The 18,174-nt window shown below is 52.1% G+C and overlaps 1 protein-coding gene across 2 annotated transcripts; it reads right to left on the bottom strand.

The window, feature by feature from the left end:
* Positions 1 to 10,509: 10,509 nt before the first annotated feature.
* Positions 10,510 to 17,624, bottom strand: LOC143786066 (CD63 antigen-like). 2 transcript variants are annotated; one of them, XM_077275251.1, is made up of 7 exons: positions 17,475 to 17,624; positions 14,570 to 14,758; positions 14,197 to 14,271; positions 13,971 to 14,066; positions 12,732 to 12,881; positions 10,755 to 10,838; positions 10,510 to 10,679 (listed from the first exon to the last, which is right to left on the bottom strand). In XM_077275251.1, the coding sequence occupies exons 1-7, from the start codon at positions 17,544 to 17,546 to the stop codon at positions 10,614 to 10,616; spliced, it is 732 nt and encodes a 243-aa protein (XP_077131366.1). In that variant the 5' UTR covers positions 17,547 to 17,624; the 3' UTR covers positions 10,510 to 10,613. The 2 variants fall into 2 exon arrangements, with proteins under 2 accessions (XP_077131366.1, XP_077131367.1); XM_077275252.1 differs by having other exon boundaries at positions 17,520 to 17,590.
* Between the last annotated feature and the right edge of the window lie 550 nt (positions 17,625 to 18,174).

Below are 18,174 nucleotides of genomic sequence, written 5' to 3'. Positions count from 1 at the left end.
TGTATGTAATCATGTCTCATATCCTGTCGGGTTTGTGCAGGAGAAATGAAAAGCCGACAATTGAATTACCGACTTTTCACTAACACCGCTGCGTATTTCTCGCAAGTCACACTGCTGGTCAGTGTGGAATCCGTATTTTTCACGCCCCCATAGACTTTCATTGGCGATTTTTTTTGCGCAGTACGCTGACAAACGCAGCATGCTGCGATTTTGTACGGCCGTAGAAAGCCGTATAATACTGAACCGTAATATACGGCTAATAGGAGCAGCCCCATTGAGAATAATTGTGCCGTATGTTATGCGAGTTTTACGGACGTAGTTTCTGCGCTCTTACGTCCGTAAAACTCGCCAGTGTGACGCCGGCCTAACAGCGCCATCCCTGGGCCTCTCCTGATTAGTTGGCCTGTCGTTCGCTGTGCATGCATCTCAACAGTGATGTCCCACGGGGTTTAGTTCAGAAGAGGTGCTGGTCTATGAGGGTCTCGGGGCTCTGGTCCAGCAGCTGCAGACCACCACCATGGCCGCTGTAGCCAGGGCCAGTGAATTAGAGAACTAGACGGGTGTGTGATGCCGGGGCAGAGAGGTACATCTGTCCACACTGCCGTCACGTCTTACTACGAAGGCGAGCAGAGTCCAGATGTCCATACACAGGAGTGAAGCCCCCCAGTGTCCTCTGCCACAGTCCTACATGTGTTCTAACCTCCCACCGGAGTCTGCGCTTCCTGCCTGCAGATCCTGCGCGGTGCGGCCTCCACAGATTGTTCTTGGGTGTCGTGGATATCGCACAGGTGACCGATGTCTGGAGAGAAGTCCACCTCGATCCCTGGACCCTTAGTGACCGCCCATTATCTGCTGCCATGGCGGGTTACTGTATATAATAATCAGCCTCACGGCAGCAGAACGTCGCCTTCTTTCCAGGACACCTCCTGGCGCCATCTCTTTCCCCGTGTCGGATGCACATGATGGGGGAGGTGGAGTGTGAACCATCAGAATGAGCCGACTATCATGGCTCCTTGGTCCAGATGCGATGATCACCCGCATATTATACATATATATATATATATTATAGGGGCTGCAGCAATGTAATTCATACACAAGCGCCGTGTTTCCCCAAAACTAGGACAGAGTATTCTATGTTTTGCTCCATAAGATGCGCTAGGGCTTGTCTTCTATTCCATGAACAATAATCCCCAAAAGAAAAAGTATTAACAGAATTTGGATAAAGTACTATTTATTGAAAAATGCTAATTAAAATATAAATATCAATTAGCCAGTAATGTCACGACGTAACCAATAAATAAGGAGAAAACATATAAATTACCATAGTAGCCCTGAGGGGAGTATTCATCACACAATAAGACTGTGGATCTGACAAATAGAGGGGAGATCAATTCCTTTTGGAAACTAAGGCTACTTTCACACTAGCGTCGCGTGACGGACGTCGCAATGCGTCGTTTATGAGAAAAAACGCATCCTGCAAAGTTGTCTGCAGGATGCGTTTTTTACCCATAGACTTTCATTTGCGACGTATGGCCACACGTCTCATCCGTCGTGCGACTGTTGCGTTGTGTTTTGGCGGACCGTCGGCATAAAAAAACGTTACATGTAACTTTTTTTGCACATCGTGTCCGCCATTTTCGACCGTCATAAGACTGCATCCGCTGCCCACATCGGGCATCACTTTCACAACGCGCGACGGCCCCGTGCCGACCTACTGTGAAATAAGCCTACGTCTCATCATGTGATGAATTATTTGTGCCACCTACTGCCGCATTGATACATCTATATTTTAATTTGCAATTTCTGTAAATTGTGTTTTATCTACATTTTGTGATACCCCATTACTGGTTCAGTTGCACATTTTCTTAGGCCTCTTTCACACTAGCGTCGTGCACTGCACATCGCTATGCGTCGTTTCGGAGAAAAAACGCATCCTGCAAAATTGCTTGCAGGATGCGTTTTTTCTCCATAGACTTTTATTAGCGACGCAGTGCGATTTTTTATGAGCAGAGCGATACTGGTACCCGATCTGTGTATGAGAGCTGCGATGCTCTGCGGGGCCGGACACGTTGCTGTGATGCTCTGCAGACCCTGATATGTTGCTGCGATACTCTGCAGACCCTGACATGCTGCGATGCTCTGCAGACCCTGACCCGTTGCTGTGATGCTCTGCAGACCTTGACCCGTTGCTGTGATGCTCTGCAGACCCTGACCCGTTGCTGTGATGCTCTGCAGACCCTGACCCGTTGCTGTGATCGCTGCGATGCTCTGGAGCCCTGACCGCTCTGGATCTACATTGATCAGTCATTTTAGGAGCAGCTGCCGTCCCCCAGCGGTGCCCCATGGCTCAGCCTCCTTTGCTGTGTTCGGCACGTGCAGACAGTGCTCCGTTCCTTGCCATTTTCCAGCCTTCTACACATTTATAGGGTTAAAACGAAAGAAATGAACTGGAGCATAAGTTTTACGTGTAGGAGCCTGTTCACACGGTCACTGAACAGACAAACCCTAAGGGTAAGTTCACACTGGGCGGTTTTTTATGCAAATTTTCAGCTGCTTTTTACAGCACCAGCAAAGCCTATGAGATTTCAGAAGTCTCATGCACACACATTGGGTTTTTGTGTGATCAGTGTTTTTTTACATAGAGCATGTCACTTTCAGCGTTTTTTCAGTGTTTTTCACCCATTGACTTGAATGGATGGTGAAAAAAACACTGCAAAAACGCAAGGTTTCTTTTCTTGTAGCGTATTTGCTGCAGAAAAGTCAGAGAGCCGGCTGTAATGTCACATTCAGCTCTGCTACATCTAGATGGCAGGGTGCATGATGCGTCCATACAGCCCGTCATCCAGCAGCAGACCCCCCATTCACGAATGGAGGGTCCGACGTTAGTGTTTGATACGCTGTCATATGCAAGACCGCATCACACACCACTTCTGATTGGCGGGCAAATCATCCATAGCGGTCAGAGAGCCGCGGCCCCCGAGCGCTCAGCTGTGATCGGAGGTGTAAACTTCACATTTGATCACTGGTGGCAGCTGATGGGACGACCGCTCCCATCATCCAACACCGACAGCCCCTAATTACCGTGAGAGCCGGAGCGGCGGATGGGAGAATTCATCTGCCTCTCCTGAGCTATAAATAAATAATAATTAAAAAAAAAATGGTGTGGGTTCCCCCGTAATTTTGATAACCAGCCAGACAAAACTCACAGCTGTCAGCAAGAATAGAGGGGTCCTCACTTTTTTTTTTTTAATTAGTTAAATAAATAATGTAAAAAAAAAAAAACCACTGCGTGGGGTCCCCCCCATTTTTGGCAACCAGCCTTACTAAAGCTGACAGCTGGGGGCTGGTATTCTCAGGCTGGTAGGGGGACATGGATATAGGCCCCACAGCCTAAAAATAGCAGCCCGCAGGTGTCCAGAAAAGGCACATCTGTTCGATGCCCGAATTCTGGCGCTTTGCCCAACTCTTCCCACTGCCCTGTAGCGGTGGCATATGGGGTAATGAGGGGTTAATGTCACCTTGCTATTGTAAGGTGACATTAAGCCTGGTTAATAATGGAGAGATGTCAATAAGACGCCTATCGATTACTGATGCTACAGTAATTAAAGGGTTAGATAAACATGCAGCGCCCCAGAGTCCTGGTCGTTGCAGTACTGTGGCTCCGCCACTAAGGGGAGCTATGGTACGTCTGATGGCACTGAAGGAGTTCACCTGACCAGGTATCACAGTCACACATTACACTTCACAGTCTGGCCTCCAGGGGGAGCTAAGGGTTCTATTTATTAGGCCACTCCTCACAATCTGGTAAAACTGGGGGTTGGATAGGAAGTTAGACAGAAAGCTGACTGGGTTGGAACCAGGCAACATCCTGTGGCAGAGGGTGTTGCAGGGGAAGATTCAGGGGGGGGTTCTGTCAGGGGTGGGATCCTGACAGTGGCCTAGCGAACAGAACAGAACGTTACGGAGCCGCGCCTGCACTTGAATGCGGTGGCATCCTAAGAAAGGAAAAGAAACGAGGTTTATTGTGGAGAAGTGAGAAACGAGATCACAGCACAAAGGAGAATAGAACCAGTAGGAGTCGTGCCCCGAGATCGAGGCAACATCCTACTGAGGCGCGTAGCCGGTGGCCGGAACGCCGAGGAAGTATTGGGCTCCAGGCCTTACTTCAAACAGCGGCCGGACAGTCAGTTATAGGTTGGCTGTCTCACCTAAATCACCTAAGCAGACATAGGGGGCAACTGTGGGAGAGGGGCGTCACTAGGGTCCCGGAAGAACTCCAGGCCTACCCCGTCATACGGGTGCGTCCTAACCATATCATCTGGGGGACGGAGAAGAACATCAGAACAGATATAAGTTGTGAGAAAGAACATCAGAAACAGACAACAGTTGTGAGGACTATCCCGTGGTGCTCAGCAGGGAGGTACTACAACACACAAGCGCTAGAAGGTAGGCACAGATTTCCACCTGCAAAGGGAACTCTGGATGTGCCTTCGGACCGGCCGGTCTCAGACAGCCCGGTTAACCGTACTCTGGATTGCGGATGCCGAAGCCTTCAGTAAAGAGGTAAAGAGACTGCAACCCTGTGTCCTCGTTATTCATCGTGACCTGCACCACGCACCATCATCACATCTTTCATTGGACGCCCCTTAGCAGGGTCACGGACCAGGTCTAGCCACCGTGACAACCCCAAAACTGAGAGAGAGGCCCGGTACCGAGTACCCCGCGGCCCTGCATCTGGGGACGCTCCAAACTTGGCGTCACGAACAGGATCTACTTAAGCCTGAAGAATCAGGTCATGTGTGCCTTGGAACTGTGATTTATTGTGCTTGAACTGTGGCTTATTGCAAAGACTGTGCATTGCCACTTGCCGCCATTGCAGCGCCACGGGGAGCGCAGAAGAAGAAGGGCATGCCATGGGAGGATACTATCCAAGCGGCGCCAAAAGTGGCGAACGCCCCCTCCGATTACTGCTGCGAGATGACGACCTGCCAAGGAGCAGAGGAGAACTGCCCCCTGGATTGCAACGGCGGGAACGGGAGGAAGAAGAAGCTACGCCCTCAGAAAATGGAGGAGCAACGTGCATGTGCCACCGAAGATCCCGGAGCAGGGATGGATGGAGACCAGAGAGTCCCAGAGCGACGGCGAAGTGATCCCGGCCTGTCCTCGACTACCAGAGACGGACCCGGACCCACCGCAGCTGGAGGACCTGGACCTCTTGGGGCCACAGGCGGCGGAGCTGAGCCAGCCTATCCCGAGTGTGGAGCCAGCCAATGCGAAGCAATGGAGGTTGGAGCTGTGTCAGGAGACCGCCCTGGAAGAACTGCGGTCCGGGCTGCAACCGATTCCAGTGTCCTTGTCAACGGAACGGATCGACATCGGTGGAATCACATCAGACGCAGGTATGGAAAGCGTCCCTGCTCCCCCGACCGCTTCCCAGCCCGACAATAACCGAGTTTTCACCGCCGAGCTAGTAATACTGACCCCAGGCACCATGGAGAAGCTGGTGCCCCCGTTACCAACAACGATGGGGAAACCGCTAGATGTGAGCTCAGAAGGGGTGATCTTCCAGTGGGATACCCCACGGATCGGGCCGGATGGGGCCAGGCAGGAGGGCCTCAGCATTGCTGCGCTCACCTGGGAACAGTATAAGCAATGCTTAATTCGACAATGGCAACACCAAAAAGAGACAGAACCAAGTGACCCACCGAAAGTACAAAGACTGAACACAACAGGAGGAACTCGGTAAGGCTACTTTCACACTAGCGTCGGGAACAACCCGTCGCTGTGCGTCGGGCCGAGGTTCCCGACGCTAGCGTGGTCTCCGCCGCACAACGGGGGCAGCGGATGCATTTTTCCCACGCATCCGCTGCCCCATTGTGAGGTGCGGGGAGGTGGGGGCGGAGTTCCAGCCGCGCATGCGCGGTCGGAAAAAGCGGACCGTCGGGAGCAAAAAACGTTACATGTAACGTTTTTTTCTCCCGACGGTCCGCTACCACACGCCCAAGCGTCGCAAAATGGACGCGACGTTTGGCAATGCGTCGCAAATGCGTCGCTAATGTTAGTCTATGACGAAAAAACGTATCCAGCAAGAACTTTTGCTGGATGCGTATTTTCGGCAAAACGACGCATTTGTGACGTATTGCAGTTAACGCTAGTGTGAAAGTAGCCTAAGGCAGGGGACTGCACTAGCCTTTCACCCGAAGCGGGGTTGGGGCTCTATACAAGAACCGGGACTGCCGACTGAAATCTTCTTTACCAGCTACAATGTGAAAACCCCGACCCCCAATCGATATGACAATCAGCTACCATGTAAAGGGGACCAGGTGACCTACACTCGCCACCGGAGTGCACGGGGGTGGTGCGCCCGGGACGTCCAACGATGCGAGCCGGTGGTAGCGCCACCTGCTGTCCCTACTATGACTAACCTGGATTTGACCAATGCCACTACTGTTGCCACGGTGTGTATTATCGCCGCTACTGAACTTGCAACCACCGCCGACATTCGAATCCAGACACCCGGTGATCTGACTGCACTTGGGAGACCAACCAATGATACTGATTCTGCAACCGCCGAGCACCGCAGCCTTACCGGCCGAAGAGTGTCTGTCGCCAATTGATGCAGTGCAACCTTCTGTGAGGATAAACCTCGGAACCACAAGTATGTAAATAGTTAACTGTTCGTCTTCTGTGTTTTCTGCTGCTAGTACCCGACCAGGGTTGTTCTTAAAGGGATCCCTTTGTTTACCCGGGATCCCTATCACTTTTATTTTTGCCTTTGTTTTCCCTTTTTGCTCCTTTTAACCCCCTATTTGGAAAAGACTGCAGAATCATGAACGGTGAATGGTTCACAAACTGTGATGTAAATAGTTCGCACCTTATTAAGGGTGCCCTCTACTGGTTTTAGAAGAAAAAGAACTCTTTGCGAAGAAACTGTTCCTGGAAACAGTACAGGAGTTCCTGCCTTACACGGACTTGCAACTTGAGCAGTTGCACTACCTCCAAGAGACTTGGTCCCCTCTTAAAGGGGATGTTCGCCAGTTGCACTTAATTTACAATGTTGCCTTAAAAGAAAATGAACAGTAATAATGTTTTGTATAGCGAGTTATATGTAGCTAGTTAGTTTTAGAAAATGTTTGATAATGTTGCTAGAGATTGAGGACAGGAAGTGAACCCGTAGGGGTTAGTGGGTGAGTCCTCCTAGGAGCCATAGAGAGATGGCTCAGTGATCCTGTACTAAGAAAAGAGGCAGTAGGCCTGGGCAGATAGACAGGCGGTCCTGCATAAGACAAATCAGAAATTAAGAAGAAGGTGTTGCACTTAGAAGAGAGAAATGAAGAAAAGTTAATTTATATTTTAGGAGTTTTAGGCCGGAGACACACTGGTGCAAGAGACGGCCGAGTCTCGCTGGTTAAAAGCAAGCTGTGGCACCTGCACTCCGGAGCGGAGCGTGCGGCTCCATAGCAATACATGGAGCCGCACGCTCCGCTCCGGAGTGCAGGTGCCACAGCTTGCTTTTAACCAGCGAGACTCGGCCGTCTCTCGCACCAGTGTGTCTCCGGCCTTATAGTAAGCCTTTAGTGGATCCAGCTTATACGTCCATAGAGGCAAAGTTAAATTATTGTTGAGAATTTGCACTTAAGTAGAATACCAGGCTGGGTAATAAAAGTTATTTATAGACTATTATTTAAAGTATTTAACCATGTTTCAGTTGCAACGTTCAAGTGTCCTCACCCCCATAAAGGGAAGCTTTGTTCAAATTTACTTGTTTCATGCATTTCAAAATTTGTATGTCTTTTTGCTGACATGTATTGTTGTTGGGGGGGGGTTGGTTGTGCAGCGCCCCAGAGTCCTGGTCGTTGCAGTACTGTAGCTCCGCCACTAAGGGGGGCTATGGTACATCTGATGGCACTGAAGGAGTTCACCTGACCAGGTATCACAGTCACACATTACACTTCACAGTCTGGCCTCCAGGGGGAGCTAAGGGTGCTATTCATTAGGCCACTCCTCACAATCTGGTAAAACTGGGGGTCAGGCAGGAAGTTAGATCAGAAAGCTGACTGGGTTGGAACCAGGCAACATCCTGTGGCAGAGGGTGTTGTAGGGGAAGATTCAGGGGGTGTCTGTCAGGGGTGGGATCCTGACAGAGGCCTAGCGAAAAGGACAGAACGTTAAGGAACCGCGCCTGCACTTCATTGCGGCGGTACCCCAAGAAAGGACAAGAAGCGAGGTTTATTGTGGAGAGTGAGAAACGAGATCACAGCAAAAAGGAGATAACACCAGTAGGAGTCGTGCTGTAAAGCCGAGGCAACATCCTACTGAGGCGCGTAGCCGGAAACGCCGAGGAAGTATTGAGCTCCAGGCCAAACTTCAAACCTACGGCAGGACAGTCAGTTATAGGCGGGCTGTCTCACCTAAATCACCTAAGCAGACATAGGGGGCAACTGTGGGAGAGGGGCGACTCTAGGGTCCCGGAAGACCTCCAGGCCTACCCATCATACGGGTGCGTCCTAGCCATATCATCTGGGGCACGGAGAAGAACATCAGAACAGATATAAGTTGTGGGAAGAACATCAGAAACATACACGACAGTTGTGAGGACTATCCCGTGGTGCTCAGCAGGGAGGTACTACAACACACAGGCGCTAGTAGGTAGGCACAGATTTCCACCTGCAAAGGGAACTCTGGCGGTGCCATCGGACTGGCCGGTCTCAGACAGCCCTGTTAACCGTACTCTGGATTGTGGATGCCGAAGCCTTCAGTAAAGAGACTGCAGCCCTGTGTCCTCGTTATTCATCGCGATCTGCACCACGTACCACCTACACCTTTCATTGGACGCCCCTTAGCAGGGTCACGGACCGGGTCTAGCCACCGTGACAACCCCAGAACTGAGACAGAGAGGCCCGGTACCGAGTACCCCGCGGCCCTGCATCTGGGGGCGCTCCAAACTCGGTAAGAAAAAAAAAAAGTGTTAATGAAATAAAACACCCCAGTTTTGACCATCTTTTTATTGTTCTGCCATTCTAAAGCGAAGCCATCGATCTTCTGTAATAAAAAAAAAAAAAAGCAAAAGTACTGTATACTCCCTGATCCGTCGTAGTCCAATATACCAAATGTTCCCATGCAGAATCTGGGGGAGATAAAGCACCGGGACCGCTGCTAATGGGACCACCCCCGGCTGTAAGTCCTGGGGAATGAATGAGACGCAGCGGGCGCAGGGTCAGTATTGAGCGGTGACGTCACAGAGCCTGCGCCCGCTCACAGCCTGACCAGAGGAAACCTCTGCACCGTGGGAAGAGGATTCATTACCTGCGGTATCTATTCTATCTTCAGGAAGTTTTGTTTGTTTTTTTCCTCTGTGTGCACTCAACTTTATTGGCATGCATGAAAAACGCACCTAAACCTGCATTTTTGGCGCAGCTTCTTTCCTGCCAAGATGGTCAGGTTTTGCTGCAGAAAAAAAAAAAAAAAAAAAACGCCCTGTGTGAACTTACCCTAAAGGCTATGTGCACACGTTGCAGATTCCATTGCGGATTTTTCAGCTCGGATTCTGCAAAATCCAAAGGTAAAACGCCCTGCGTTATACCTGCAGATTATTTCACGTGCGTTTTTACACCTGCGGATTCCTATTAAGGAATATGTGTAAAACGCTGCAGAATCCACACAAAGAATTGAGATGCTGCGGAAAATAAATCACAGCAATTCTGCACAGAATTGCAATCCACCCGCCGCTATTAACTAGTTCAATGCCACTGGCATTTAACTAGCGCTTCCGGCCAGAAATGTGCGCACTGCTGACTCCAATCACATGATCGGGGGTGAGTGATGGGTCAGCATGACAACCAGAGGTCTCCTTGAGACCTCTATGGTTGCTAATGCTGGGATTTGCTATGAGCGCCACCCAGTGGTCGGCATTCATAGCAATGCAGGAATTCAGCTACTTAGGGGCGATCTGAGCATCGCCTCTGTGTAGCAGAGCCAATCAAGATGTGGCAGCTTTTAGCCTCCCATGGAGACTATTGAAGCATGGCAAAAAAAAAAAGAAAAAGTTATGGCTCTGGGAAGGAGGGGAGCGAAAAACAAAAAAGGGCTCTGTCATGAAGGGGTTAATTTCTTTTATTTGGAGCCAAAAATAATGTTAGCATTTGTGTTTCATTAAAAACATTGCAGAGGAGCTCAGGACAAGCCAAAACTGGTACTGCAGCCAGGGGCCACAAACCCCGGGGCCCACAAGTGCCGAACGCCATGAAACCCAAGTATAAGTCATTTTTAGGGCTAAATGCCTTAAAGAAAAAAACAAAAACAAACACACACACGCACACACAATGAAAACTGTCCTAAAGGCCGACAACCCCTATGAGAGCACGGACAGATGAGTCACTGCTCTACATCGGGCCCCTGCATTAATGTTCTGTCTGATCTGGTCACAGTCCCTCTCCCCCGGTCACTGACACCTCTACCTTCTTATCAGGGAGACACAGATACGTCCCCCAATAATAGAGACCACAGTGATTACAAGAAACGGTTTATTACGTAACCAGCAGATGATGCGAGACCCCCGCAGACCCTCCGCACACCAGTATTTACAGGCGATATTGGAGCGCTCCATCCTCGGCTCACATGGACACGTAGTTGTCCTGCAGGATCTTCACGAGTAAACAGGAGAAGAGAATCCCGAGGATCTGGAGGAAGATGACATGGAGTCAGGAGAAAGCGCCGGAGATCAGAGCGGCAAGAACAGGACGAGCTTGCGTTACCTGCGTGAAGCCCAGACCGATGCCCACCGCGCCAATCACGTCAAAGTGTTCGGCAATCCACATCTTCATCTTCAGCACACAGCCCTGCAGGACAAACAGAGGCCTGTGGTCACACTGTACACGGGTCCTCAGCCACAAGGTACCCCGACCACCTCCCCAGCACGGCGAGAAGTGGCAACCGTGGAGGAATCACCTATGGGAGGATTTTACTTGGAAGTGTTTTATGCGGCCTCCTAATTGGACAGGGTCTGGTTAGGAGCCGCGTCCTACAAGTGACCGCATGATTCCTCCCTCCCGGCCCTTTCCACATGATACAAGTGGCTGCACAATTCCTCCCTCTCGGCCCTTTCCGCGTGATACAAGTGGCTGCACGATTCCTCTCTACTGGCCCTTTCCGCATGATACAAGTGGCTGCACGATTCCTCCCTCCCGGCCCTTTCCGCATGATACAAGTGGGTGCACGATTCCTCCCTCCCGGCCCTTTCCACATGATACAAGTGGCTGCACGATTCCTCCCTCTCGGCCCTTTCCGCGTGATACAAGTGGCTGCACAATTCCTCCCTCTCGGCCCTTTCCGCGTGATACAAGTGGCTGCACGATTCCTCTCTACTGGCCCTTTCCGCATGATACAAGTGGCTGCACGATTCCTCCCTCCCGGCCCTTTCCGCATGATACAAGTGGCTGCACGATTCCTCCCTCCCGGCCCTTTCCACATGATACAAGTGGCTGCACGATTCCTCCCTCTCGGCCCTTTCCACATGATACAAGTGGCTGCACAATTCCTCCCTCTCGGCCCTTTCCACATGATACAAGTGGCTGCACAATTCCTCCCTCTTGGCCCTTTCCGCGTGATACAAGTGGCTGCACGATTCCTCTCTACTGGCCCTTTCCGCATGATACAAGTGGCTGCACGATTCCTCCCTCCCGGCCCTTTCCACATGATACAAGTGGCTGCACAATTCCTCCCTCCCGGCCCTTTCCGCATGATACAAGTGGCTGCACGATTCCTCCCTCCCGGCCCTTTCCACATGATACAAGTGGCTGCACAATTCCTCCCCTCCCGGCCCTTTCCGCATGATACAAGTGGCTGCACGATTCCTCCCTCCCGGCCCTTTCCACATGATACAAGTGGCTGCACGATTTCTCCCTCTCGGCTCTTTCCGCATCATACAAGTGGCTGCACAATTCCTCCCTCTCGGCCCTTTCCGCATGATACAAGTGGCTGCACGATTCCTCCCTCCCGGCCCTTTCCACATGATACAAGTGGCTGCACGATCTCTCCCTCTCGGCCTTTTCCAACACCTAACGCAGAAAACACTGAAAAGACTGAACATGTGAACAGCATCGCGGTTTTACAGTAGCAATAAGCGGCCGTTGCAGGAGCGGCCCCACTGATCTTGGGGTTTGTGCACACAACATCCTTGTCCCAGCGGCAGTCACCCAGCTTTTCCAGGTAAGTAGCGGCAGTCTTTCCTGAAGCAGCTTTGCCGACGTTTCTTTTTTTTGTGGAGGCCCTTCTCTGAATGTCACACTTAGGGTGGGCAGCATCTGAGCGGAAGCCCCCCACACAAGGGACAGGTGACTTAATGGCTTCACGGAAGCTGAAGACTGAACTGGTTAAAATAAGCAACAAAAGACAGAATGTGCACAATGTCAGTTTTACATTGCACAAGTCATCGTGTGCACATACCCCTGAGCTTCAGGCCCCGTGTCATCGTCAGCCCCTGCGCTGTGTGTCCTCATCTGCATGGTGGTCAGGGGCAAAACATTTCTACATCTCCAAGAACGCAGCAGCAAACAAACTGCAGTTTGGCATTTAGGTCCAGAATCGTAGAGTTTGTGCAGTGATCGGAGCAGATTGCAGATCTTACTGCAGACACTGCACGAATGCGGCAGCAATAGAAGCCGCTCACTACGGTCTGATGGCCACCTCCCCATACAGGGGACCCTCGGTATCCGTCACGGCGGTCTCCATACCTCTTGGTACAGGGTCTCGCTGTGCCCCAGGGCGTCCTCGCCGCACTTCTGATGGGGGATCCTGCAGCAGCTGCTGGGAACAGAGTTCTCGTAGATCCCAGAAGAGACGTTAAACCAGTCGGTAAAGTTCTTTGCGCCACAACACTGGAACTACAGGAAGACGAGGGGGAATATACGGGAGACCGTCAGTCTGCTGAAAGGGGGGCAACAAGCATAAAATAGACTGCGTACGAGCCCCTCACCCTGGTGGTGGCGGTCTACAACCTTCTGGTCTGGTCTCTATAGCTTGTGGCCAGTAAATGTGTGTTCATAGTGCACTCCCCCAATCATACCTGCTCTCCTGGGGACGGGGGGCTTCATGAGGTCAGAGCTACATTGTGACATCACATCTAATGGTCACAAATCCATCTTGCTGGGTTTTGGGCCACAGTCTGCCAGTAACGATGATGGGAGTGCTCCTCCTGTGCGCTGTCTACTGCACAGTGGTGTCCCCCACCTCCCCGGGCGGTGCAGACTGTGGGAACACAGAGTATCCTCAAATCATCTCTGGGGGCAATGTGTCTGTAATCGCATCAAGGTCCCAGCAGGAACGCGGCGGCTCCACATCATCTGGGAACAACCGAACCCAATTATCAGGATCCCACTGGAAACCAGTCACTGAGCTGGGGGCTATGGACATGGTGACCCCCACAGTGAATGCCACAGACATTGCTGCCTCATTCTGACTGATCCATGAGGGGGTAGTTATAAATGGCGCTCAATGGTTGGGGTTCTGGTACAAACCTTGCATTGGGGTTTAAGCGCTGTCGTTACAATGTATCAGTGAGGAGAATCTAGTCGCAGACGTCTTCCTCCGGTACTGGGCCATTGTGTGCCCCCCGGACTGGTTCATTCTCTGACAGTATTAGACCCTTACAGACCTCGGGGCTTTAATTATAAGTGGATCCATATTAGTGGGTGCGATGGTGAAGGGGTCAGTGATGGTCCGGAGACAGTGATATGGGGGTGCGTCACCCCAGGCTCCACGTAGGGCTGCGTTCAGTCAAGTGGAAATACTACGAATTTGGAGAAGGTTTTCTGCTCCGAAAGGTTTTGGGCTGCGGAATTTCTGATTGGACAGTGCAGCGTTTGGAGTGGATTCCATCAAGATCCACTCCACTGAACACACCCTTTATTTCCCATAGACATGCATGGGGCAGTCCTGTGACGGGTCCGTGCTGGGGGGTTACTTGGACTCACCCTCTGCTGCACCCCGTCCACGGCACGAGTGACCGGCTTCTCCACCCCGTACTTGTCCATCACCTTCATAAATCTGGTCAGCAGGTCGCGGTGAAGCTGTAATAGAGCGGATTAGTACACGGCGTCTCACTATATGGCAGTATTAACCCTCAGGTGTCTGGAGAGGCCACGACTAGAAGAGGCGCTGCAGTCAGTCAGTGTCCATGGACATGGCCGCCCATCTCACCTTGTCTCTGTAGGAATAGGCCGACATCCCGACTACGATCTCTGCGGCGAAGACCAGAAGCATAATCCCTGTGAACTGAGAGAGGAGACATGACGGCGCCAACAAACATGGAGAACAGAGGCCAAGGCAGGAGAGCGCCCCCCTCAGACCGCACTGCACCTGGCGAATGGAAAGTCAACCATACTGGCTATCCACCATGGCACTGGCTATTCTACAGCTCCAGAGCTGAAGTCTCCCAGCATCCCTGCTCATTCACTGTCTGTGCTGAGCTATGGCCACAAGCATGCTGACTGCTTCCAGGAAAACTAGCGGAATAACGAGTGCAGCTGTGGAGTAACGGAGGAGGGCGACGTCGGGGTTACGGGGAACATACGATTTTTATCAGGATGTTGTTTTCTTTGATTGCAGCCACAGCCCCGAAACCGGACAGGAAGAAGATGACCATCCCCACGATAGTCAGGACCATGGGGGCGCCCGACGAGGTCTCCACCACGACCACGGACACATCCGACAACTTCATCTGTGCCGAGGCCCCGAGACAGATCAGCGCGACACCGGTCACCTGACGGAGGACAAGAGCGCCGGTCACAAAAAATAACGGCCCCAGAGACACCGGATAAGGCCACGGTCACACCTGCAGGAGCGTACATCAGGATTTGTGGCCAGGAGAGAAGACGTAGAAACAGTCAGCATGTCTGCATCCATCACAATATACTGACCGTGTGATCATGGGGGGCCTGGCTCCAGAGACCCCGAGAAACCAGCAGCGGCCTGTATGTCTGCATCCATCACAATATACTGACCGTGTGATCATGGGGGGCCTGGCTCCAGAGACCCCGAGAAACCAGCAGCGGCCTGTATGTCTGCATCCATCACAATATACTGACCGTGTGATCATGGGGGGCCTGGCTCCAGAGACCCCACTGATCCCGAGAAACCAGCAGCGGCCTGTATGTCTGCATCCATCACAATATACTGACCGTGTGATCATGGGGGGCCTGGCTCCAGAGACCCCGAGAAACCAGCAGTGGCCTGTATGTCTGCATCCATCACAATATACTGACCGTGTGATCATGGGGGGCCTGGCTCCAGAGACCCCACTGATCCCGAGAAACCAGCAGTGGCCTGTATGTCTGCATCCAGCACAAATACTGACCGTGTGATCATGGGGGTCTGGCTCCAGAGACCCCACTGATCCCGAGAAACCAGCAGTGGCCTGTATGTCTGCATCCAGCACAAATACTGACCGTGTGATCATGGGGGGCCTGGCTCCAGAGACCCCGAGAAACCAGCAGCGGCCTGAATGTCTGCATCCATCACAATATACTGACCGTGTGATCATGGGGGGCCTGGCTCCAGAGACCCCACTGATCCCGAGAAACCAGCAGTGGCCTGTATGTCTGCATCCATCACAAATACTGACCGTGTGATCATGGGGGTCTGGCTCCAGAGACCCCACTGATCCCGAGAAACCAGCAGTGGCCTGTATGTCTGCATCCAGCACAAATACTGACCGTGTGATCATGGGGGGCCTGGCTCCAGAGACCCCGAGAAACCAGCAGCGGCCTGAATGTCTGCATCCATCACAATATACTGACCGTGTGATCATGGGGGGCCTGGCTCCAGAGACCCCACTGATCCCGAGAAACCAGCAGTGGCCTGTATGTCTGCATCCATCACAAATACTGACCGTGTGATCATGGGGGTCTGGCTCCAGAGACCCCACTGATCCCGAGAAACCAGCAGTGGCCTGTATGTCTGCATCCAGCACAAATACTGACCGTGTGATCATGGGGGGCCTGGCTCCAGAGACCCCGAGAAACCAGCAGCGGCCTGAATGTCTGCATCCATCACAAATACTGACCGTGTGATCATGGGGGGCCTGGCTCCAGACACCCCACTGATCCCCAGAAACCAGCAGCGGCCTGTATGCCTGCAGCCAGCGCTCACAGATGGAGGGACCCCACTCTTGTGACTCGAGGGTCTCCGCAGTCAGACCCCCAGCGATCACACATTTATCCATCCATTGTAAAACAACCCATTCAACCACCGGAGAAGAAGAGTCTAGAGACCACAGGAGCATAAACCGCTCTCCAATGCTGGCAGTTTGTTACAATGTATCAGTGCAGGTGACATCTGATTTCAGAAGATACAGTGCAATAGTAAGTACACCCCTATTAATTGCATGTAAAGCTGACCCTGGGGGTCATCACCAGGATGTGGCCCCCAATATATCCCCATATATTGGGGTCCAAGAGAGGCCTGGATGTCTTCCTTTAGGTAACAATATTGTATCTTACACTTATTAGGTTCTGTAGAAGGACGGAGATCTGTGACCGAATATAGGCTGAGCTGGATGGACACGCGGCTTTTTCGGCCTTGATAACTATGTTAGGCTACTTTCACACATCAGGCACAATCCGGCAAATGGTGGAAAAAAAACGGATGCAACGGATCTGTTTTTTTTTTTTCAACGGACCCGACAAGGATATCCAGATAATTGGATAAATAAAAGAAAAATTTGGAGCATGCTCAGGTTTAAAAAACTGGAATCTGGCGCCGGAATCCGTCATTTTCCGGATCCGGCACTTCCGGCTTTTTCGCCAGAGACAAAAAACGTTGCTCTGGACGTCTTTTCCAGAAACCGGAAACAGCAGATTTGCCGGATCCGGCAAAAACTGGACAAAATGCAATGTCATCCGGCACTAATACAAGTCTATGGGAAGAAACGGATCCGGCGGCAGCATTCACCGGATCCAGTTTTTCAAAAATTAGCCGGATTGAGCCTGACGATGAAAACCTGATGTGTGAAAGTATCCTGACTGTACCCAGAGCAGCGAGCGGAGCCCTCGCCCAGAGCAGCGAGCGGAGCCCTCGCCCAGAGCAGCGAGCGGAGCCCTCGCCCAGAGCAGCGAGCGGAGCCCTCGCCCAGAGCAGCGAGCGGAGCCCTCGCCCAGAGCAGCGAGCGGAGCCCTCGCCCAGAGCAGCGAGCGGAGCCCTCACCGAGAGCAGCGAGCGGAGCCCTCCCCCAGAGCAGCGAGCGGAGCCCTCGCCCAGAGCAGCGAGCGGAGCCCTCGCCCAGAGCAGCGAGCGGAGCCCTCGCCCAGAGCAGCGAGCGGAGCCCTCGCCCAGAGCAGCGAGCGGAGCCCTCGCCCAGAGCAGCGAGCGGAGCCCTCGCCCAGAGCAGCGAGCGGAGCCCTCGCCCAGAGCAGCGAGCGGAGCCCTCACCGAGAGCAGCGAGCGGAGCCCTCGCCCAGAGCAGCGAGCGGAGCCCTCACCCAGTAGAAGAGGATGACGCAGAGCAGCCCGGCCTTCACACACACCACATTGTCCTGGGGCTCCGTCTTCATGTCTGCGGGCTCAGGAGCTGACACTCACTAGTGGGAACGATTCCTCAGCAGATCCTGACCATGAGCTAATGAGCCAGAGATCACCGATCAGCTGAGAGTTAACCCTGCACGTTCTGGGGAGTAGACAATTCACTCCACACGGGACAGAAAAAAAATCGGGAAGTGGAATTTGTCGCAGATTGTGCTGTGGATTTGTCGCAGATTGTGCTGTGGATTTGTCGCAGATTGTGCTGTGGATTTGTCGCAGATTGTGCTGTGGATTTGTCGCAGATTGTGCTGTGGATTTGTCGCAGATTGTGCTGTGAATTTGTCGCAGATTGTCATGTGAATTTGTCGCAGATTGTGCTGTGGATTTGTCGCAGATTGTCATGTGGATTTGTCGCAGATTGTGCTGTGGATTTGTCGCAGATTGTGCTGTGAATTTGTCGCAGATTGTCATGTGGATTTGTCGCAGATTGTGCTGTGGATTTGTCGCAGATTGTCATGTGGATTTGTCACAGATTGTGCTGTGGATTTGTCGCAGATTGTGCTGTGGATTTGTCCCAGATTGTGCTGTGGATTTGTCGCAGATTGTGCTGTGGATTTGTCGCAGATTGTGCTGTGGATTTGTCGCAGATTGTCATGTGGA

Source organism: Ranitomeya variabilis, chromosome 7 (assembly GCF_051348905.1).
Source record: "Ranitomeya variabilis isolate aRanVar5 chromosome 7, aRanVar5.hap1, whole genome shotgun sequence".
In the NCBI taxonomy this organism is placed as follows: domain Eukaryota; kingdom Metazoa; phylum Chordata; class Amphibia; order Anura; family Dendrobatidae; genus Ranitomeya; species Ranitomeya variabilis.
Note: the sequence above shows the minus strand (reverse complement) of the source record. Positions and strands in the feature narration are given on the sequence as shown.

Bases quoted from the DNA above. Each gene is read 5' to 3' on its own strand.
- LOC143786066 (XM_077275251.1), bottom strand. From the start codon at position 17,546: ATGAAGACGGAGCCCCAGGACAATGTGGTGTGTGTGAAGGCCGGGCTG. The intron at 12,882-13,970 runs GTGAGTCCAAGT...GTCTTCCTGTAG, and splicing joins TGGACGGGGTGCAGCAGAGG to TTCCAGTGTTGTGGCGCAAA. The intron at 10,680-10,754 runs GTAACGCAAGCT...ATCTTCCTCCAG, and splicing joins TCGGTCTGGGCTTCACGCAG to ATCCTCGGGATTCTCTTCTC.